General features: G+C 38.0%; 2 protein-coding genes across 3 annotated transcripts in view; both read right to left on the minus strand.

The window, feature by feature from the left end:
- Positions 1–2656: 2656 nt before the first annotated feature.
- LOC136846551 (uncharacterized) overlaps positions 2657–24815 on the minus strand; it is a 52668-nt gene continuing 30509 nt past the window's right edge. The window contains exons 2-8 of one of the 2 annotated variants that reach the window (XM_067117412.1): positions 21515–21861; positions 17106–17228; positions 15529–15605; positions 11282–11529; positions 10037–10283; positions 7202–7423; positions 2657–6248 (exon numbers count right to left, since the gene is read on the minus strand). In XM_067117412.1, the coding sequence (XP_066973513.1) occupies positions 5652–6248; positions 7202–7423; positions 10037–10283; positions 11282–11529; positions 15529–15605; positions 17106–17228; positions 21515–21557 (1557 nt within the window). In that variant the 5' untranslated portion in view covers positions 21558–21861 and the 3' untranslated portion in view covers positions 2657–5651. The remainder of the gene's footprint in view (positions 6249–7201; positions 7424–10036; positions 10284–11281; positions 11530–15528; positions 15606–17105; positions 17229–21514; positions 21862–24815) is intronic. The other variant, XM_067117413.1, reaches the window with a different exon arrangement.
- On the minus strand, positions 23572–24162 carry LOC136846320 (uncharacterized). The gene has a single exon (XM_067117122.1). The coding sequence runs from the start codon at positions 24160–24162 to the stop codon at positions 23572–23574; it is 591 nt and encodes a 196-aa protein (XP_066973223.1).

Below are 24815 nucleotides of genomic sequence, written 5' to 3' on the forward strand. Positions count from 1 at the left end.
TAAACATGGCGGGAGCTCCTTGGGACGCCGTGTTTAGTACTAGCCACTCGGTGATCAAAGTATTATATACACCCATTTCTATATTGTGTGGTCGACAAATTCTATTAAAAAACGGTATCTTCGCTCGGTCGTGTACTTTACTGAGCATGATTTGCCCTGGCCTTTGACAAAGGTGGATACATACCGAGTTAACATCCATTACGTTACCTACGCGAAATCCTGACTATACTGACTATACTAGTTTAGTAACATAATGGCAAGTTTATTGATTGCTTTATGTTACGTATATGCAACCTACGGTGAGGCAAAATTTCGTTATCCATAAAACCCTTTAACCTAATAAAATATATGCTAAATTAACCCATTTCTGATATTTGCCCATTTATAATGTGATTCAATATTTTTTTTTATCATAATGTAAGATGCGGGTAGCCTAAATGGAGGAATACAACTGATAAAATAAGCAACACCGTCACAAAATCCTCCAAAATAATCTGCATTTTTACTTACTTCATTTCCGCTTCGACTTCGATGATTGACAGCCATGACTAGTATTAATCCATATGGCGCTTCACTTTTCACTATTTTTTTCACAAAATATGCAACAATATTAACCGAAATTAACAAAAGCACTCTATCTTCTTTATTATAATAAAATTTACCCTGAAATTAATTATCATCGGAAAAACGAAATACCTGACGTTAGTAAATCGCATTTAATAATGATTTTCATCTTAAACCTCTCTTCGGCCATAATAAAAAACAATCTAAGGTCTCGCAGTAATGGTGATTTTCACTTTTAACTTTACCGCTGTAATTCAAATTAAACGACTCACATTAATAATGACTTTACCCTTGAATTTTTAGAAATAACTCAAATTAAAATACCAGCTTAACATCATTTTTCGACAACAAAATTTAACACATGACTACTTCATTTACACTGAGGCGAATGCTTTTCACTTTCAAGTTTCTCTTTGCACATTAAATTAGGCGAAGAGATTTGTCCGAATTAATATACTTTCGGCAACAAACCATTCAAAAGCAAATTATCGTACCTTCGAAATATTTCATAAGGATAAATGGACACTGACGTTATTAATTACAAGGACATAAAATGCAAAGTACTTTGGGAATTAAAAAGCAATTAACTGACATTACTGGATTTGAAGTATAAAATCCTGTTTTTTGTTATTTACAACTAAAGATAAATGGATGATGTTATCATGAGCTGCTCATAATTACTTTGTGAAAATAATGAAGAAAAAAAAATAACTCTTACAAGTTATGTGGCAGTTATGCAAAAACACTTGTGAACACTAATCGTTTATTCATTCCTCATTTTATAATTAACCCAAAATTTTTAGCCTTCGTCAGTTCCATCAACCATTTCAAAACACTGTCATTGAAATGTTGCTCAACTAATCACATTACTTCATATTTTCAGATTTCCGAGCATTTGAACAAATAAAAAAATTATGGTAAACACATAAATATTAACTGAGGTCGAAACTTTTATCTTAACGCCGAATTGTATCATGGACGAGGCTACTTTTTTTAACAATTAAATCAGTATCTTGGCCGTGAACGAACTAACTGAGCACCTGAATTTGCGATCAATTAACAATTAATACTCTGGAAACATCTTAAATCGATTGACTGACAATTTTCTTCGACTACTTCGTTTAAAAAATGCTATACAGCTATGAATTTGATGCACATCAATAGACACTATTAGTTCTTCCATCACTTTTGCAATAATATACCCCACGAGATGACAATTATTACATCTGACATGTATGACATAAGCGAAATCTGAAACCTGAATCCTCAACAAAATATTGGAACGGAATCGTCTTTGAGCAGGGTTAGCCACTATCACGAAAAGTTAATAAACAAATAAATCTTACTCTACCACGCTAATTTACGGCACAAAACTCGAACGAAAATCGGAAAATTGCATATTGTCAACGAATTTGCAGCAGAGTCGCCGATGCAGCAGCATGCAAGTGTCTCACCACAAAAAATTATTCGCGCACGTGCTCCGTCCACATCAGAAGCCAATCGCATACTGAGAACAACGTCTCGACTCCTCATTATGTATGGGGCAGAAAAAAAAACGAGTGCGGTTGTCAAAGTCGTTTAATTGTATCAATACTACTACTATTATTACTTTTACTACTGATGACGTACATGTTTAGGAAGCGTATAAGAGTTTAGATAAGTGTGATGACGATGATTTTTTTTTCTTAAACGGCTGGACATTACGCTGGGTAAGGTAACTGCCGGCAACTATCGTCAAGGTAGTTAATGGTAGTTAAAACCAAAGGAGCAGTTCATCTCCGGCGTTGCGTGAACTTATGTATTATTATTATTATTATTATTATTATTATTATTATTATTATTATTATTATTATTATTATTATTGATTTAAAGATTGGTTTATGCATTCAACTAAATTAATTCGTTGATAATTTATATATCTGTGTAATGTATATATACTGGGTATCTTTTTTATATATATATGCACTAGTTTATATATACTGTGTATATATATATATGTATGTATGTATGTGTATAGACAGATAGATAGATACACATATATAATATATATGTGTACATACATTTACGAAAATGGGGATACAAAAACAAACCATCACTCTGGCGTTTCTGCTTTATTTAAAAAACAAAAAAGCATAAATTAACAAATAAATACAAATAAACAACAACAGCGATCATTCTCTCAAGGACGATCTCTGAAACATTTTCATATTATCAAAAAAAATTTCGGAAGGAACCAGCCTTGCGAAAAGGAAGTAAACAAACCTAAAATATAATGAATAGACTACATCATTAATACGATGATCCCAGGAGATTAAGATGAAAATGTTAATCATTTCCACAAGGATCCAGCCTTGCGGTTACAGTACTAAGTCGATATCATGAGTCTAATGTACAAATTCTGGGGTTTTGTCAAGCATAGGCCTAGTTTAGGTGACTAGCCACACGAGGTTATAGTAATGAGCAAAAACTGTCGACATTTTAGTGGTTTCACAAAAAAAAATATTTTGCTGACCAGTTGTTTGAGAAATCATTAGCAAAAAGATATATGCACAAAAATTAAACACTGAACTTTCAATACATTTCTTTTTTTTTTCTTTCAAATTTTGGCTGTTCAGCTTCTCGAGAAACCATGAACGAATCTTTGGCCATGACGGTGCGGTCAACCTTACCAGGATAATTGATGTGTGGCCTCTTGTGCGTCAATTTTCGACAAAAAATCAATTATAAGCCTTGTAAATATTCAGTTTAAAAGATAAACAAATAAACGCGAAAATATATATATTTTTTTATAATTGCCACCATCTAGTATGGAAGCAACTGACGGGGTAAAAGATAGCAATAATCTAGTTTTGATTTTACACGTAACTTTAAAAACTGTACATGGCATGAATTACTGCAGCAGTGAATTTCACTTGAAATAACACTGCATTAACTGAAGTAAATTACAAATCCTTAATCCTAATAAGGAAATATTAAGCTAAATTGCGCTGAAATATCTCACATAAACAAATGGCATATGAAATTATGATAAATGTTCCAGCAGATTAACAGCAAAAACAAACAAAGAAATAACAATAATAATAAACAAAATAATTTAGCATGGAACAAAAACAGTATTATTAATAAATAAAAATTAAATAACGACAACAATCACTGCATAGCAGTTACATTTCCAGACGAACAAGTAACCATTTACCGAGGTGTCAGAGTATCTTGGGACGTGTGTCGTGAACACACGCTGGCAACTTATCGCATAAATATTGCAAACAGGTTGGAAACAAGTCAACGACAGCAAGAGGTGAACGTATCTGTAGCCAATGCTGGATTGTTGTATAGCGCACTGGTTAAAGCTAGCCTAAGTCGTTAACTTGTATTCAACCTGTTGGTGATGTGTGTGAGATAAGTTGCCGACACGTGTCTATAACATTTTTACTGTGATGTGGATGCACCCTTGCTAGTCTTGGGACCAGGGAGAACAGAGAATAATCTTTGAAAATAAGGTGTGGGAAAAGGGAAGTGAAGATGAAAAGCGAGGAAAAAGAAAGCTTGAATACATATGAGAAAACAGAAAGGAAATGGTGTATTCAACCAAAGGAATGGAAAATAAAGCTTAAATACAAACGAGGAAGCAGGAAAGAGAGCTTGAACACACCCGGAGGAATGGAATACAAAGCTTGATTAAAAGCTATGTAAAAGAAAGGAAAGCTTGAATAAAAACGAGAAAAGAAAGGAAAGCTTGAACACAAGTTAGGGGAAGGAAAAGAAAGATTGAAAAGAAGTGAAGAAAAAGAAAAAGTGGAATAAAGGAGAGGAAAAATATAAAGTAATATAAAGTGAGACAAAAAATAAAATGTTGAATGCAAGCGAAGAAACAAAAGAAAGTGAGGAGAAGAAAGGAAGCGTTGCAGAAAAGTGAGGAAAGGAAAGAGACCTTGAATTAAAGTGAGAGAAAAAATTGAAAATGGTTGCATTTTAAGAGACGGCAAAACAAAGTTTGAAATGAGATTTGGGAATGAAATTATCCTTTTTCATTTAGAAAAATGCTTTTGTACTCTTTGAGTGGGAATGAAACAGTCTTTCACAAAGAAAGCAAAATGTATAGTAAAAAGTCTTTCCAAGCACACAACGCAGATATTGAAATATGCGCTCATCTTTCTACAGCAAGAATGTCACCACAAGACATGAAGTATTTAATTAATAATCTTTTTTAATTATCTTGAAATAATTTTTGTCGTTGTTACATAAGCACCTACGATGAATGATGACTGAAATATACATATACATAGCAAGAAATGTGTGAGGTAGAAAAGGCAACCAAATTTTGTGTAAATAAAATTACCCTGTTAAAAAAAATTATTTTTTAAGAATAAATTATTACTGAAACAAAAACTTGGAACCTTTTAGTCAACTGACATTTTATTCGTGTGAACTAAAAAAAAAAACTTTTCCACTACATTACATGCTACAGGGTGAGTCAGAAAAAAACACCATGCAGACTCTTATCTTATCGCTATCAACAACACTGAACTAGAAGTTTGGCAAGAAATTTGCAGCAGAGCAGCGTATCATCGAACATATGTACAAAAACGAGGACTCACGTGTAAGAGAGGAGGCAAAACTGAACTTCACTTTTTTTTTGCTTTGTTTTTATTTAAGACGCTCCTTTGCCAGAAGAGTGACATAACTCAAAAATTACTATTTTTCAGGAGAAGCATTTTAAAGTTTAAAACTCTCTGTACTCTCTATAGTGTAATAGTGACATGTCATGCCCTCTAGCGGTTCGTATTACAAGTACAAATAAGGCGTTTTTACCACAATGTGGAACAAAGAACGGGCTATCTGCTGGTATCAATAACTCAAAAAACACATTTTTTGAGTTGTGTCACCCTTCTGGGAAATGAGTCACTGAGTCTATTGTTTTTGTTTAGGTCACATATGTACAGAGCTCGGGAAGCCACGAAGAGGCACAATCACAGACACATGTTGCATGTTGCAAATCGACATGCAAGCTCAGACACTTTTCAAGAGACTGTTACAGACACACACACACACAAACAGACGTACATACATATACACACATAACGCAATTAACTTCTGCGAATCTTTCTGTAGAATAACGGCAGATCATGCGAAGTATTCGAACTTCTCTTTTCTCTGGTCTTTGCGTCTTTGTCCTCCGTCGGTTTCTTCTTCTCTTCTTCTCTCGTCTTTCCATCTTTGTCCTCAGCTGGTTTCTCCTCCTCTTCTTTTTCCTCTACTTTGTCTTTGTCATCTGTGGCAAAGAGCGTCCTGGGTTCCCTTGGGATGCCGTCAGAGAAGTCATCCATCCTCTCTCTAGCGTCCTTGACCTCCGCCCTGCCGATCCTCCTGAAGGCAAGATTGTCGGCGATGGACGGATCTGCCGGCGAGACGGTCTTGTGACTCTTCATCTCCTCGGAGTTGTGGGAGAGCAGGGCCACGTTGTCGAAGTTCCGAACGGCCGTCAGAGGAAGCTGGGCGGCGTTCATCTTCCGGTAGCTCAGGGCCATCTGCAAGTTGGCGTCGTAGTTCCTGGGGGAGTTCTCGCAGTTGACGTAGTACCAGTAATTGCACTGCATTATGGACTGGTCGAAGAGGGTCATGTTGGGGCACATGAAGCTCGTGAGGGTGTTGCCCATTGCGGCTGGGAGGCAGAGATGGAAGACCTGTAGAGGAAAACAGGGGGTCTTTAGATTAGGTTTAAGGCCGCCACTAACGTTCAGTTATGCCAGCACAGTCGGCCTGTGCAGGCAAAACTGAACCCACTAACGTTTAGTTATATCTGCACAGGTAGCCTGTGCAGGAAAAACTGAACCCACTAACGTTCAGTTATACCTGCACAGTTGGCCTGTGCAGGAAAAACTGAACCAACTAACGTTCAGTTATACCTCCGGCAAAACTGAACCTACTAACATTCAGTTATACCCAGGCAAGACTGAACGTTAGTGGGTTCAGTCTTGCCTGCACAGGCCGACTGCGCAGGCATAACTGGACGTTAGTGGCGGCCTTTACGGCTGACCATTGGGAAAAACAGGCCTACACAGACAACATTAACTATACCGACCCTTGAAGATATATCAAGCATCACACAATGGAGGCCTACGGCAGTTGGCCCTAGCAGCATGATCACTGCTTAAAATCGGTTGTTCAGCATCCGATGATGTGAGCCTATTAAACTCAATCAGTCACCCACTCTTCCTATATGAATTGGAATACGTAATAAGGCCAACAGATGCATTAACAATACAGTAATTCTTTATAAAGCTATATTATTCTAATCTGTTTTCACATTTAAGAGATTATTAATATCCCTATCCCGTACTTTCATATACAAGAAAAACTTTCTTTCATAGGTACGAAAGATGGTGAAATGTGATGGGTGGCATACTAATAAAAACTGAAAATAAAAAAAAAAGGCACCAGAACACAGTAATTAACTGGCTGAACAACAGATGACGTAAGGAGAAAACGAAAGATAAATTGAGTGGCTGGAGAATTCAGAAGTAAGAAGCAAAGGAGGCGAGGGAAAGGTGACAGAAAAAATTATGGAAATACCACAACGCAGTCCGGTCTAGTATACGACCGGTGGTGGCAGAAGAGAAAGTCTCGGTGATATTACCTTACAGCCGAGCTGGACGTCCGCGTAGATGCCGGGCAAATACTTTTGTTCTTCGCAGAAGAATTTCGTCCTGGGGACCTCCACGCGCTTGTTCAACCTGGGAAAGAGGAGAGGCACCTCGTAACCCGGAGGGAAGAACTCCGGAGGGGCCTCACGGACGACGAACATCTTGGCCGCGAAGGAGGGTACGTGATCTGTGTCCGCAGGAGTGCCGGCGTCGACCTGGGTGGAAGACGTACGAAGTGTCACGGAGGTGATGGATATAATCGGGTTATAATTTTTTTTTTATCGGAGGCGCAAAAGCTCGTGCTGGCATAAACCCGACTAAATCTGCCAACAATTGATAGTTACAGATGAGTGAAGTAAACGTGCTAAAACTTGACCTCAGACAAGCATGTGTATATTATCAGCAAAGGTATAAATATGTTTAATACGCTTAAACCATTCATATATTTTGTCAAGTCGTTTCTAGGTCAAATGCCTTGCTTTTTCATCTGTATCCCAATTTTTTAAAAGTTTTATTTTTGTTTCCGTCATGGAAATCGCTCATGCCATAATAAATGCAAATTATTTGTATTTTTTAGCTATTAGGACCTTCACACAGGCAAACAGAAAGCACTTTAGCTTATATCTGGAGGGAAAAAAAAAAACTAACAGAAAGGTGCTAAACCGCTTCTTTCGTCTGAGGAAACTCTCGATTCATCAGCGACCAGTGATGAAAATCATAAAATAAATGCTGAAGAAAAAAAAAAAAACATTTTAATATCCATTTCCCTTTGAGTAAATCTTCTCTAGGTTCGATTATATAACATAGCAACCCAAACCTTTAAAACGAATATAAAAGATAAAATTTTAGCAGGTATTGCGACAAACTGAAAGTTGATACGATGATGAAAAACTTTCTCGGCTGTTGCCTCCTCCTATTAGCGCTATTCTGTCATTTTCTTTTGTGAACGAGCCCGATTGCCCTCCTCGTTTTCCTAGCTTCTTCTCTCTATGTAATTTCACGTGTTGTGAGAGAATATTTAGTGACTTTCTTATTTTTCTGTTCAAAAGTACCATTGTCTGGATTTCTCCACGACTACAACAAAAAAATTGGAACATAAAGCAGAATCTAGTTTTCCCTGTTTATAGCAATAAGATACCCAATAAAGGAAAAAATTCATATATGGAAGAATTGACCTTATATTTATAGACTATTCTGAGAGATTTCGGTCCTTCCTCAGTTACCAGACGAGATGTATCGAAACAGTGAATGTGTGCTAAAAAAAATCCTAAACTTGCGGTTTCATAATATTCATTGCAGGTCTGATTCTAGGCTTTCCAGTTTCCCTTATCTTGAACAGCTCCCCAATGATTGGGTCCTAACTCACTTACCTTAAGCAGTTCTCCAAAGGCAAAACCTAAACTTCATTTTTCCCGAACAGCTGTTCTATGGCAGAACGAAAGTTCTCCTTGCCTGTAGCAGGGCTTGAACTTCCCTTACCTTCAGCACTTTTCCAAAAGATGGTTCTGAGCTTCCCTTACCTTGAGCAACTCTTCAAAAGTAGGTCTTGAACTTCCCTTACCTGAACACTTTTCCAAAAGCAGGTCCTGAACTTCCCTTACCTTTCAACACTTTTCCAGAAGCAGTTCCTGAATTTCCCTTACCTTGAACAACACTTCAAAAGCAGGTCTTGAACTTCCCCTACCTTGAGTACTCTTCAAAAGCAGGTCCTAAATTCCCTTACCTTGAGCTACTCTTCAAAAGTAGGCCCTGAACTTCTCTTACCTTGAAAAGGTCTCCAGACCCAGGTCCTGGACTTCCCTTACCTTGAGCAGCTCTTCAAAAGCAGGTCCTGAACTTCTTTTACCTTGAACAGCTCTTCAAAAGCAGGTTCTGAATTTCCCTTACCTTGAACAACACTTCAAAAGCAGGTCCTGAACTTCCCTTTTCTTGAGCAGTTCTTCAAAAGCAGGTCCTGAACTTCCCTTATCTTGAACAGCTCTTCAAAAGCATGTCCTGAACTTTCCTCATCTTGAGAGGTTCTTCAACAGCTGGTCCTGAACTTCCCTTACCTTGAGCAGTTCCTCAACAGCAGGTCCTGAACTTCCCTTGCCTTGAGCAACACTTCAAAAGCACGTCCTGAATTCCCTTACCTTGAGCAACTCTTCAAAAGTAGGTCCTGAACTTCCCTTACCTTGAGCAACTCTTCAAAAGTAGGTCCTGAACTTATCTTACCTTGAACAGCTCTCCAGAGGCAGGTCCTGGACTTCCCTTACCTTGAGCAGCTCTTCAAAAGCAGGTCCTGAACTTTCCTTACCTTGAGCAGCTCTTCAAAAGCAGGTCCTGAACTTCCCTTACCTTGAGTAGTTCGTCAGCAGTAGGTCCTGAACTTCCCATACCTTGAGCAGCTCTTCAAAAGCAGGTCCTGAACTTTCCTTACCTTGAACAGCTCTTCAAATGCAGGTCCTGAACTTCCCTTACCTTGAGTAGTTCGTCAGCAGTAGGTCCTGAACTTCCCATACCTTGAGCAGCTCTTCAAAAGCAGGTCCTGAACTTTCCTTACCTTGAGCAGTTCTTCAACAGCAGGTCCTGAACTTCCCTTACCTTGAGCAGCTCTTCAAAAGCAGGTCCTGAACTTCACTTACCTTGAGTAGTTCTTCAGCAGCAGGTCCTGAACTTCCCTTACCTTGAGCAACTCTTCAAAAGCAGATCCTAAACTTCCCTTACCTTGAACAGTTCTTCAACAGTAGGTCCTGAATTTACCCTGAGAACCTCCCCAGTGCCATGACCTGGATATGAACTCTTTACCTCGACAACTTCTCTAGCAAAAGAATCTAAACTTCCCTTACCTTGAGAAGACCTCCAATGGCAGGACCAATAGTGGGATGAGTCACACGAGGAAGAGTATGAGATGGGGTCTGGTTGATAACAATCGTTGGTCTTGATCCGGGACGTACAATAATTCTTTGGCCGTTTGCAGCTGTTGTTCCTGGCAGCTGTCCTTGTTGTTGGAAGTTACCCCCGAATCCATCGAAAGTTTCCCGACGAGTTGGAGGAGGAGGAAGTAAGCCGAAAGATGGTAACTGAGGTTGTTCTCTGAGGAGAAGATTTTGAAGGTAAAGCTCAGAAGGGTTTCTCTATTAGTTCCTGAGATACAATATCTGTAAAATTTCCATGATTTCCTTTTAAACTAAAAATATGAAAACAACATGAACCCCAGCGCCTGTCTATGCATATAATTGATATATATATAAAAAACAAGGACATAGAAAGACAAGCAGACGTACAGACGAAGAAAATTCTATAAAGTCATTATATTATTAATCTGGGAGGTCGAGTCACCTGCCAATCTAACGAAGTCCTGATGTTCCAGAACCTACCGTTTCCAAACTGGAAGAACCTGTGTACATTGGTTTTTACAGTAAGTTATTTGGGTGTGCACAAACAAGGGTATGTTGGCTTGCCAAAAGCATCAGTTTATAGGGGCTTTTAGGTGGGAAATGACCTTGAAAGCATCTACGTTCATTTATATGTGTCTTATTTCTTAATATTTTGTGACTGTCGGGATCAAGAATGCTATTTATTGAAAAATCAGTCAGCAGAACTAAATGTCAGTAAGAATCTACTTAGGAGCCCCGGAATCAAGTATGATCGCAACTTTACAAAGAACACAAAATAATAAATAAGCTTCTTTTACAAGGGCTACTACAGACTCTAGTGAAACCGCATCGTCTGCAGTTTCAACGAACAAGAAGTCAAAGTAAGTAAGTATATCTTAGTTTAACCAGAACACTGAACTGATTAACAGCTCTCCTAGGGCTGGCCCGAAGGATTATATTTATTTTACGTAGCTAAGAACCAACTGGTTACCTAGCAACGGGACCTACAGCTTATTGTGGAATCCGAACCACATTATGACAAGAAATGAATTCCTGTCACCAGAAATAAATTCCTCTAATTCTTCATTGGCCGGTCGGAGAGTCGAACGCTGGGCCAACGGCGCAAGAAGTTAGCGTTTAATAACTCTTTGTCCTTAGCAGTCAAAGCTGTTGCGACATTAGGCTATGTCATTCAATCAGTTACGAGACAGTTACCCTGGAAAACGAGAGCGGTGTTCTACTGGAAGCAGAGCATTGTCTCCACTGGCCTGCCTTCCGGCTAATCCCTGTCCCTGCGCTGCATTGGCAGGTCTTCTGACGGGGCGTCTCCTAAGAGGTGGCCGCCTAGCGGGCGGTCTAGCGGGAGGATCGTCGTTTCTTCTGGTGGCTTGTGGCTCTCCATACCTGGTGAAGTGTGGTCTCTCCTCTACCTCAACTTCCTCCGGAATTTCAGCGTCATCGTCCTGCAAAAATAAATGTGACGGTTTCGTAAGAAGAAGGAAGTGACGCAACTTCCAAGAGCAATGTCTATATTTCGAGATTTGTTCTAATTGCACTATCCACTTTTTAGGGTTGAATTTCAGCGTACCAAATACTCTTTGGGGTCTGCTCTAGGCAGCATTCTATGTTTTGGGGCTTGATACTCTAATCATTATACATATTCTTTGGTGATTCTTCTAAAAACTCTATATACTCTTTTGGAGTTTTTTCTAAGTATACTGTCTCATAATATAGGATTTGTTTGAATGCTATATTCTCTTTGAGATTTGTCTTAACCCCGCCAGCTTCTTAGGATTCTCCTAAGTGCCCTACTCTTTTGGGATTTATATTTTTAAATCCCCTAATTTTTGGGGTTTCTTCTAAGCCTCTTTTTTACTCTATTTGGTTTTTTCCCATCACAGCCTCTATTCCTACGGGTAAGCTCTAAGAAGGCTATCTGTTTTTGGGAATGATCTGAGCATCTATTACGTTCTCTGAAGTTAGTTTTATGTAGTTTAGCACGTGTGGTGTGTTCTGATTAATATGAAAAGCCATGAACAAACTATTCACTTTTTGATGTACTGAAGAAATAAATGATATTTCATACAATTAATCATCGGTGACTTACATACATACATGCATACATACATACATGCCATTTTATGAGCGCGTGCGCATTTTATAAAAGGCATAATGGAATCGTTCACTCTAGTCCAACTTTGCTTGGCAAAGGACAAGAAAAAAAAAAAAAAAGAAACCTACGCTTTCATCTCTTTTGACGAGACAACCTAAATGAAAACTAGACTTCGAGTCGCAGCGTCGAAAAAGACGAAGGGACCATTCCCTCGACGTCGAAAGCTCCCCAAGACCACCCTAACTCTTCCCGATCGACAAGGACCAGAACCTCCCCCTCCTCCTCCCCTCCTCGCACTGAGGGACCTGGGGCAACCCGAACGAACTGTAAGGTCTGTAAGGTAAGGTCCTCCTCCTCCTCCTCCTCAACCTCCACCTCTTCCTTCTCCTCCTCTTCCTCCTCCTTCTCCTCCACCTCATCCTCAACCTCCTCCTCCTCCTCCTCCTCCTCCTAGCTCGGCAAAGTTTTTGCAAGCAAGAAAGAGCCACCCAGGTAATACGATCGACTAGCTTTCACTCCTTGTCTTAGCGAAGCGGATCAACCGAGACGAAGCGTTTCATTCGTTTCTTATAAAACAGGATTCGAGTCACTATCGGATGGGGGGGGGTGTTTAGAAAACTGATCGGTCGTGTTATGTGTCCGAGTATACGCACAGGTGAAGTTTCTGGTCTCGTTGTTTCGAGGTCGGGAGACGGGTAGCAGGTGCCTTCCTCAGCTGGAGCAATTATTCTGAAGGAGAAGGAAAAAGTAAGGGGGGAAAACGATGAGAGAGAGAGAGAGAGAGAGAGAGAGAGAGAGAGAGAGAGAGAGAGAGAGAGAGAGAGAGAGAGAGGTAGCAACAGCAAGTTGAGCGGTTATTCAAAAGGGAAAAGATAGGATGAAAACGAGAGAGAGAGAGAGAGAGAGAGAGAGAGAGAGAGAGAGAGAGAGAGAGAGAGAGAAACCTCAAAATAAGCTGTTATCCCAAAAGAGAAAAAGTAAGGAGGAATACGATGCATGAGAGAGAGAGAGAGAGAGAGAGAGAGAGAGAGAGAGAGAGAGAGAGAGAGAAACCTCAAAATAAGCTGTTACTCCAAAAGAGAAAAAGTAAGGAGGAATACGATGAGAGAGAGAGAGAGAGAGAGAGAGAACTGATAAAAGAAATAACAGCAAAATGAGCAGTTATTCTAAAAGGAAAAAGCAAGGTGGAAAACAGACAATATGCGTGAGAGAGAGAGAGAGAGAGAGAGAGAGAGAGAAGCAACAGCAAAATGAGCAGACCAATTTACATAAATACTTGTTTAGAAAACTTGACCGTGAAGTTAATACTTCAATTTGTTCACTTTGTTCGGTTTTATGTACAGCTCTCCACAGGGATAATTCCCTCTCTGGCGGGCCCTTGTACGTTTTCAAAATAAGATGCTTTTTATATTTTATAATTATCTTTCAGTGTTTTCTCGTCAGCATCGTAGCTCCTGCAGAACAGGAGAGTCTTTAGTTCTTTTTTAGATTTGCTTACTTCTTGTATACTAGTTTTATTTCCTACGGACTGTATGTTTATTAAACTGCATAGAAGATTATTAGTCAAAGCCATGATCCGTATTATTTTTCACCTTTGACACATTCTTCATGTACTGTGCACTTATTGCCAGCATATGTTTTATGTTTAGTGTCACTATGGCCTTTCTTTACACAGTTTTTACACTTGAAGATGCTGCTAGCACATTCATTTGATTTCTGATTGTCACCACACCTAGGGCAAGCTTGGTCATTTCTACAATTTGGTGCGCTATGACCAAATTCCTCTCTCTTCGTTTGTAGATTTAATCTGGAGTATTTTTTTTATCTTCAATGATTCAGCATAAGTTTTGTCCATGTCTGTCATGGTCTTTACACCTTACCAACATTGTCAATTTTGTTTTGGATTTCATCTATGTTGATCATTACGTCTCTAGTTTTCCGAGCCGATTCCTGAATCAAATTTGTTAATATCTCGTGTTTTTCTTTTATTTCTTCAAGCTCATCTTCAATGAGTTTTTCGTGTGTTCTTTGTTCCAGGCCTCTTGCAATTATTACATATGTACAATATGTTGTCACTCCGAAGTATGGGTGTATATCTGACCTCTGTACCTCAACATTCATAGTGGAACCATGCATCACACATTTCACAGTAAGTTCCTTCATCATCAACCTCCGCAGAGAAATGTCAGCAGGTTGCTGACTCTCTCTCGATTTGGGTTGACTCATCGTTCTCCGGTATTTTCTTTAGTGTTCCATCTTTAAGTGCTGCTTCGATAATTATGAGATAATGTTCGTATGATATTTGATCTTTCCTCTACTTGATTTAATTTCCACAGTATTTATTTTCTCTTTTTCCTTCCTCTTCCTCGTATTCACTTTGAACATCGCGCAAGTCAGGCACTTTCACAGAGCACTTCACAGGCACGTCCTACCTGCGCTTAAGCTAACTTTATCATGATAGTTCTTATCCCAGATGTAACCGAGATTTGAGGGTCTCTAAGACTCCTACAAGACCCTAGTATTCTGGCGCAAGCGCAATGGGTCACATTGCGGCCAAAGAGGCAATAGCGTAAGGACGATGTACTTATTCAGAGTGCATATATGATTATGCAAGCGTCGAATGCAAAATCCTTTTAACGCGCAGAATAAAAAGGTTTTTACGAATAGTCACTGACTCGTGGTCGGCGCAGGAAGTGAAAACGACTTCAAGGAGTGAAATTTAGGATAAAATGTCTGGCCGGCTGCCTTTGACTGAATGTCTAGTGTCGTCCTTTCCTATGCAAAGTGTATTATTATTATTATTATTATTATTATTATTATTATTATTATTATTATACAAAAACACTATATGGTGATAAGGCTATTTCATAAACGAGGTGTCAAATCTATATTATATATATATATATATATATATATATATATATAAATATATATATATATATATATATATATATATATATATATATATATATATATATATATGATCAAGTTTTCACAATTAACACCGCTAAACATCATTATCGTGTTGAAAGGGATTCAACAGACCAAAATGTCCATATAAAAAGAGAGAGAAAAAAACTAAACGTTTAATAAATCCCCACTGCGCAAAAGATTGGACGGCGTAATACCCGGGATAATTTAAGCGCCATTACGCAGACGCTGAAGCGGAAGTAAACGAATTCTCATTTCTAAATGTTGTCGAAAGCAAGCACAACTCAGGAGGAGTCTGATTTCCTCAATAATGCGATCACCTGTCAGGGCGAACTTTCTAATCTCTCTCTCTCTCTCTCTCTCTCTCTCTCTCTCTCTGCCATGCGCGGCTTCATGAATGTAGTATCCGAGCACTTACGTTCCTTTTATAGTATCCTCCACCCTGCGTATTTCTTATAGACTCTGCAAAGCCCTCTTCATCACCGAGGCCGAAACCTGTAAGGAAAAAAAAGGAAATAATAGTAAATTACTATCTAGATGTAATAGAACCCAGTCTAATCACAGGTATGTTCAGCATATTGAGAGACTTATGTCCAGCCCCAAGATACGTCTCCAAACAGTTTATTGAGTTTACAGCGTCAGGGTCCAGCTATATCCCTTTTATAAGGGTGAAACTAAAATCAAAACCAGAGCAAAATATTTGAAGAATTGATTTTTCGTCCTTGACCAGTATTTCTGGGAAATTATGAAGACTCTTAGTGTTTTTTATGATGTCTCTTCACAGGTCTGGATTTTATTCTTTAAAATATCTGAGTCGACGAGTATATCTGAATCACCGAATTTCTGTTATTTACTCTCACAGGGTTGCTTGGAAATCTATGCAAAATTTTCTTTGCTTTCTCCCGCGAGACGGAGACCATAGGAAAGGAATAAAAGAGTATCTTGAATGAAAGGGCAAACTAACTGATAACAGAAGAAGATCATTAGTAATACAATAGATAAGGAGGAATAAAAGTGTTAGCGTGAAACTATTTGTGGTGCCAGTGCATACCAAACTGACCTCAAGACTAAATGCAATTTCGCTCTGAATAACTTTATGAATGATTCATTTTCTTTTTATTGACAGTACACACGGTAAAAGGGAGAAAATCTCAAGTAAAAACATGAAAAAGGAAGGACATGCACGGGACCTAATCCATCAATTCTCATGACAATTTTTTCACGACTTTGAGATTTGGGGCGTGGCGTAATTCAAAAGACACTCACCGAAATATGCACCTATACACACAAACACGCTCAAATACCAACACACAGTTACATAAAAAAAAAACTTTAGATCCCGCCATCAACCACGTCAGTGTTAGCACAAATTGCATAGCAAAAGCTCTATACAGATATTACACACAACGTGCATCAATATACAGATTACCCTCAGTGTTATAATTAATCATTACTCTGTTTTCGTGTATATGTACAGTAGAGGGTGTCCCTGTTTGAATATATACAAAATTATGTACCTATCGGTAGCAAAATTGGTTGGCAAGTATGCATGCACTATTTATAACAGTATTTGTTTTCTACCTTTTCCATTACAACTTGAACCTAAATTTATGCTTTGTTCTAATTCTTTCTATATCAAAAGCGAGTCATTTTCTGATACAAGCGCCTCATAAAATCTAACTAGGATTGATTAGCACTTAATCATGAAGCTCCACAAACGAACCTCACAATAGCAAGGGTTTAACAGAAAAAAAATCTCTGATATAAAGGAATTCAAATTAACCACTTACTGAATTTCACAATGGGGATTCCGTCTAGAAAAGTTGGTGGATAAATTTCCCTGGTTTAAATGGTCAAAGGGTAATGCATTGATGAATAGCCCCGGTTTAAATTAATTCTTATTAGTTACTTACTGAACCTCAAAATATGGATTCCATCAGTAAATGGCAGTGGATAAAGAGCCCTTGGCTTAAGGGAATTCCATCAGTTACTCACCAAAGTCAAAATTGGCTTTGAGTCCCCCGACATCTTTGATTCTGAAGAGATAGGAGTCTCTGAGGCCGCACTGGACATTCCAGCCACGTTTGTTGTCCACGACACAGATGCCTCCACCCCTCCCTGTCAGAAGTCAAGAGATTTTAAAATGACGTGTTCAAGGAATTTAAAGGGTTGTAGAAGAGTGGTGTCTTTCAGAAGTGTTTTCTGGGAATTTACATAGCTGTAGAATGGTTGTATGTAGACTGGGATGTTTGGAGAGTTTAATGGGTTGTAAATGGTGTTCTTCAGAATGATGTGTTTGGAGGAATTTCAAGGAATTTAAAATGGTGTTCTTCAGAATTATGTATCTGGAGAATTTAAAGGGTTGTAGATTGGTGTTCTTCAGAATGATGTGTTCAGGGAATTTCAAGGGATGTATAAAGGTGTTCTTCAGAATGATGTGTTCGAGGAATTTCAAGGGATGTTCTTCAGAATGATGTGGTTAGGGAATTTAAAGGGTTGTATAATGGTATTCTTCAGAATGATATGTTCGGGGAAATTTGAAGAATTCAGTGAATTTAAAGGGTATAGAATGATATTAAGAAATAGAAAAGGTTAAAGAATGGTGTCTTTCAGAACAATGTTTGAAGGAAATGGAAAGGGTTGTAGAATGATGTCTTTCAGAATGACATGTTTGGGAAAAGTTTCTTAGAGGAATTTAACGGGTTCGGGGAATTTAAAGGGTTGTAGAATGCTGGCTTTCAGAATGATGTTTCCGTGGAATTTACAGGGCTTAGGAATGGTGTCTTTCAGAATTATGTCTTCGGGAAATTTAAAGGGCTCTAGAATGGTTTCCTTCAGAATAACGTGTTCGAGGAAATTAAAAGGTTCAGGGAATTTAAATTGCTGTAGAATGATGGCTTTTAGAGTGATCTTTTCAAGGGATTTAATGGTTTGAAGAATGGTGTCTTTCAGAATGAACTGTTAGGGGGGTGGTTTTAAGGGGACTGGGGAATTTAAAGTTGTAGAATGGTGTCTTCCAGAATGCCGTGTTTGGGGAAATTTAAAAGGCAGTAGAATGCAGTCTTTCAGAATTACATCTTCCGGGAATTTAAAATGTTGTAAAATGGTATTTTTATGACGGACGTTTCCCGTGGAAAATTAGAGTATTTAAATGTTGGATAAATTAATGAAGACTGAACTGTTGTAGAATAATGTGCTTTGGAATAAAGAGTTAATTGTGACTGAAGTTTTGTGGAATGTCGTGATAATAGAAAACTGAAGCAGTCTGGAGTTGTAGAGTGTCGTGATAGTAGAAAATTAAAGTATTCTGGAGCTATGTATTCTAGAATATGGGGTTCATGAATTGCATGTTCCTAGAAAATTGAAAAAGAATCGCAAGAACTGCCAAGTCATTTTGAATCAATGGCTCGAGTTTTATTAAGACAAAAGAGTTTACGAGCAAGCTGGTATAAATAACCACTAATAAAATCTAACTAGAATTATAGTATCATATACTTGACCAGCTACCAAACAACGTTACTACATCTCAAACATGCACAACCAGTCACCAAAAAACAGTGTTACGATTCTGCGCTTGGCGAGTTATAGCTTCAATAGTTCTTTAGTGGAACGTAGTTGCCATGATGTTCCTAATTATTAACTTGATCTGCCTATCAATTATTTTCTCCATGACATGATTCATTTATAACATTGTCAAAAAAATTCATGATAAATATACATATGCAAGGTAATGATGATATTATGCATAAAATATACTTAGAAAGTTATTTTTATCAATTATGAGAATTTGGTACATGATACAAAATGTAAATTTCACCAATAATGCTTCTTAAAATAGCTATAACTCACTGGCAGAAAAGGGAAATTATGTACGTAATACATACAAATGAACAGGAAATTCTAGTATGTATTATGAAATATACTGAGTGTAAATACGTTTATTTGTCAACAGATATACTACTAGATTATTCTAAGATAGCTGTCATTTTGACACCTTTGTGAGTAAATCTCTCACATTTATTCTAACAAAGCTACAATGTCGAAACTTTTTGTGTGCAAAACTACCAGAAAGATTGACTGAAATAAAAAAAAAACCGCATTCAGAGCCGCATTAAAATAAAACAAATGAACCTATATTATATATATGTATGTATATGTATGTATACATAAATATATATATATATATTAAATATATATATATATATATATATATATATATATATATATATATATATATATATATATATTGTGTGTGTATATGTACACACACATATAAATATATTATATATATATATATATACACAATGCAACATAATGCCACGCATGAAATTAGGTTACAAGTAAAATCAATAGAACCAAACCTTTTCTCTTATATTTCTCAAAGGCAAGGTACTTTCTAAATTCATCTCAGTGAAAAACATAATCATCTTCTTGAAGGCGCTGCTGGAATTTTCCAGCATCAAAACCATTTCTTAAGAGGAGAGAGAACGCTGAAATAGCAACATGAAATGCTTGGGTGACTATAAAAAGAGAAAGAGAGCATAGCATACCATGGAAAATGCTAATTGAGAGAGAGAGAGAGAGAGAGAGAGAGAGAGAGAGAGAGAGAGAGAGAGAGAGAGAGAGAGGTTGGGGCTGCGGGGAAGGGGATGGGCACGAAATTAAGAAAATTGAAATTCCTACATTTCTCTGCATAAGCAGCTAAATAGCAATGAAAGCTATTTCTCATGAGAGAGAGAGAGAGAGAGAGAGAGAGACAGAGAGAGAGAGAGAGAGAGAGAGACAGACAGACAGACAGAGAGAGAGAGAGAGAGAGAGAGAGAGAGGTTGGGACTGGACACGAAATTAAGGAAATTGAAATTCCAGCAGCTCTGTGCCTAAATAGCTAAATGGCAATGAAAGTTATTTCTCATGAGAAAGAAAGACTTTTCATGAGAGAGAGAGAGAGAGAGAGAGAGAGAGAGAGAGAGAGAGAGAGAGAGAGAGAGAGAGAGAGAGAGAGAGGAAACTGGAGTACCAGATATCAATGGGAATAATACACAAATACCAAGAAGCTTTCCAGCCTGGGCCATGTTGCATACGAATTGCCCCATTTGCATAAACTGCAGAGGAATTCTGCTGACTTAATCTTCTTATTGGTCATCGCATCTTCTGAATATAACATATAGGTTATTCAGTTTAAATAACGCAAGTCAGAAATTGAAATGGAAAGGAAAGAAAAAGAACTAAATCAATCACGTCAATTAAACTACCTATCTTTCTGTCTCTCTATTTATGTATCTATTATCTATCTACTATGCTTGCGTTTATCCTGTCATTACTTATACAGAAAGATGAGGAGTGAAGTGTGAATAATTTTCGTCAGCCCTGGAGCCTCCAATTAAATCTTGATAATTCACAGATACCCAATTAAACCACCTGTCTGTAAAAAAAATACTGATCCTTTCTTAAAACACTATGCAATTAAGAATTAAATCGCTCTTAAATTACAGAATGAAAGATAATTCTCAGGCAGGCTATTTCTGAAGTGCCAGTGACATCTCAATTAGATTTTTATTTTTACAAAAAACGGATAACTTTTCTCAGCAGCTCTGATCAAATCACAGTCCAGTGATTCACGCACGAATAAAAGCTTTCAGGAAGCACGTTATCTTTTACCCCACAATTAAAAAACCTGAATCTTATGAAAAAAACAATAGATTGAAAAAAGCAGCTATTGTTTCCGGACCAACAGTGTGGGAAAGGCGATGATCCCAAAAACTAGATGTGAACTGTCTTGAACATCCAGTTTTGTCAAGTCTGTCTAAGACTGTCAGATATCCACGATAAATGTCAGTATTAGACCCCTAATTAACTATCAATAACAGGCCAGAACTTTCTTTTTATGTAGTTTGGAAGATTGGATTTTCTAACTGCATTATTAATTTCACTAGAAAACTAAATTGAGGATAATTCGACAACAGTCTAGACTCTAGATATGAGTGATGCTTACGACTGCAGGGGAAACTTGCTTGGAGCTAAATTTATTCAAGGTAAATGAGTTAAGGAGTGAATTTTCTCTATTACTTTTGTGGCGATACAGTCATATTGCACTGGAAAGTTGCTCAAATATAAAAGTGATTCCTTCAGGGAGGAATGTGATGTGTGTACTCATGTGAAACTACGTATAAAGTTTGTCTATTTATTTTGTATTTATGCATTTGCATGTCTGCTAGCATGCATTTATTCGTTTATACCTTCACCACAGTAAGCAGAATCCTATAATCACGGATAACCACTGATTACTGCACAATTAACAACACTAACCTTCACCAAAATTTTAAGTGACGCATGCACTCATCGAAGACACTACTGGTTTTTAAAACACAAAAAAAAAAAAACAGACTTGGGACAAAAACACCTACCAGCAAATACTGCCAGGATGGCCAACAGTACGACGAACCGCATCTTGTCGAAAGTCCTGAAGCCACCGGTAGCTCTCTAACGAGTTCTTGAAAGAGGGAACTGGGCCTCTCTTTCAAGTTTTTGTTTTTTAGAACCTCCTCAGTATCCTCCAGTAGTGGTAGCGGTGCCAGGGGGTCTAGTAGTAGTCTCCGACGCCGCCGCTGCTCCTGCTGCCCAGTGCCCTTTGGAATCAAAGACAGGATCTTCTTCTTCTTCACCTTCTTCTCTCGAAAGCCCGCGGACCCTTGCTGAAATCAACTACGCCAAGGCCAGTTTCTCGTGGTCTAGGAGGAGTTTGTTGGCTCGCCTGCAACGTCAGAGGAAGAATTGTGTCACTGGTGCGTTTCCTGAACATTCCTTCCTGATCGGTGGTTATCAACAAGCCAAACTTTCATCTATGTCTGGAATTAATGATTTTTTTTTTTTTTTACTTTTGGAATCTGGTTTCTGGAATGTTTTGTTTTTGCACATCTGTGTCTCTCTCGTGTTCGTACTTAGGGAATCTGCTAGTCTCTCTCTCTCTCTCTCTCTCTCTCTCTAATCTAGTTACTGTTTCTTAAGCCCCCTCCATTTCCCACTATGTGTCTGTTTAGGTATATCTATATCTATTTGTTTGTCTGTCGTTCTCATGATGCCTAGTTCTTGATGTCCATGTATGATTAAATCTCTCTCTCTCTCTCTCTCTCTCTCTCTCTCTCTCTCTCTCTCTCTCTCTCATCTAGTTTCGGTTTCTTTTAAGTCCTCTCCCTCTCCCATTATACATCTGTTTAGGTATGTCTGTACCTGTCTGTATGTCCGTCGCTCTCATGATGCCAAGTTCTGTATCTCCATACATGGTTAAATGTATCTCTCTTTCTCTCTCTCTCTCTCTCTCTCTCTCTCTCTCTCAGCTGTACCTGTCTGTATGTCTGTCGCTCACATGATGCCAAGAGCTGTATCTCCATTCTCCATACATGGTTAAATCTCTCTCTCTCTCTCTCTCTCTCTCTCTCTCTCTCTCTCTCTCTCCTTTTTAAAACGTGAACTATTTTTATCTAACTCTCTCTTAACACCTGAACTGCCCCGCTGCTGCTTGTGTTGTCACAACTGATTATGTGAATTTACTGGTCTGTTCAGGGGCGAATTTCACACCATTTTCTCCCACTGCTATTTAGTTTCGCTTGGTAGGTCGGAACTGCTTGACTGCTTGAAACTCTTGTTCCAGTGGCAACGTAACCCGCCATGGTTGTAATTCTATCTGTCGGTATTCACTCCTAAAATCAAATCATTATTGTTTGGGTTTAAGTGTGACGCAAAGGTTAGAGATTCGTAGGTGTCATAGATATAGTGGATTATTACTTTATATATATATATATGTATATATATATATATATATATATATATATATATATATATATATATATATATATATATATATATATATATATATATATATATTATATATATATATACATATATATATACGCATGTTTACGTGTTTCTTGTGCCCACACAGGTGTACACACACACACACACACACACACATATATATATATATATATATATATATATATATATATATATATATATATGTATATATATATATGTATATAGCTATATATATATAGTCTATATGTATATGTATATGTATGTATATATTGCACAAGGAAATACGTAAACAAACCAACATTATTTTTGCCTTGAGGATATCTGATAGGAGCTAACTGGACCAATTTTGGTCAGAGAGAAAGAGAGAGAATTTTATCATTAGTTTTATTACACAATCGAATATCTTACCACTGAAATTAATGAGGTGCTTAACAGAAAATTATACAAAACAAACAATGTGAACAATGATAATAATTACGGGAATTGTGACGAAATTGAATATAATAAAACAAAAATAAAGAAAAAATAATAAAAAATATACATGGATAAGAAAAAGACATTTCCGAGATCATTTTTGCCTCTTTAAGTAAACAAAGAATGATAAAAAAAAAATTCCTGTGGCTGAAGGAACGTTGTCGACAGAAATTTTTCATTGTGAGAGCTTTGTGGGGGGAGGTATTAATGGTGCTGGGGCGTGGGGGGAGGATGGGAGTTGTAGGGGTGTAGAGGAGGAGAGGCGTTGTAGGAGGGGGTGTAGGGGAGGAGGGGGCGTTGTAGGAGGGGATGTAGGGGGAGGAGGGAAGTTGTAAGGGGAGGAGAGGCGTTTTGAAAGAGAGGTGTAGGGGGAGGAGGGGCATTGTAGGAGCAGGTGTAGGGGGAAGACAGGAGTTGTAGGAGGGGTGTAGGCTGTAGGGGAGGAGGGGCATTGTAATTGTGGGTGTAAGGGGAAGACGGGCGTTGTAGGAGGGGTGTAGGGGAGAAGGGTGTTGTAGGGGTGGTGTAGGGGTGGAGGGGGCGTTGTAGGAGGGGTGTAGGGGTGGTGTGGGGAGGAGGGGCGTTGTAGGAGGGGTGTAGGGGGTGGAGGGGCATTATAGGCGGTGTTGTAGGGGGAGGAGGGGCATTGTAAGAGGTGGTGTAGGGGGAAGATGGGCGTTATAGGAGTGGGTGTAGGGAGAAGACAGGCGTTGTAGGAATGGGTGTAGTGGGGTGGAGAAAATGTTTTCCTAACTGCTGTTGTCATGAGTTTTTCTCACCTGGAATGAAAACTATTAGAAGTCGGACGTCAAGGTCCAACGCCCTTTCCGTAATGGGAATGTCTGATAACAAACACTTAAGCGTTTGTTATGCTTATTTATGTCTTTTTGTTATGACTTCTTATTAATATACATTTTTTCTTTTGGTTTAGTATCTCAAACCAGCCAATAGTTTTTCTCACTTGTTTTTTATTGTCCGTTTCCTGAATGAGGGTCTTTCTAACAATCTTTGTTGATAATAGTTTAACAGTACAAATGTTCTCTGCAAGCAATCATAAAAACAGAATAATATACATTGTTATAAAAGGATGGGATGTGCTTTCTAATATGCAAATGCTTTGAACGATAGGAAAATTTTAAACTGGGAATTGTCAACATTTTACAAATTAAGTATATGTTCTCATTCCAAAGGTCATCACTCTAAAAATCGTAAAAAATTATATTAGTGTCAAAATGTAAAAGGGATTTTTTGTTCACCTGAAAGTAGTGATATATGAGACCGTTCAATCGTTTTGTTTATTAACGTAGGATATATACATCAGGACTGACAACTCTAAAATAACCTTTATATTTTCTCACTTAGTTTCCAATCTCTTCATTTAAGAACTGAAGTATATTTTTTTAGAAAATAAATGAAGAG

The sequence above is a fragment of the Macrobrachium rosenbergii genome, chromosome 15 (assembly GCF_040412425.1).
Source record: "Macrobrachium rosenbergii isolate ZJJX-2024 chromosome 15, ASM4041242v1, whole genome shotgun sequence".
NCBI lineage: Eukaryota > Metazoa > Arthropoda > Malacostraca > Decapoda > Palaemonidae > Macrobrachium > Macrobrachium rosenbergii.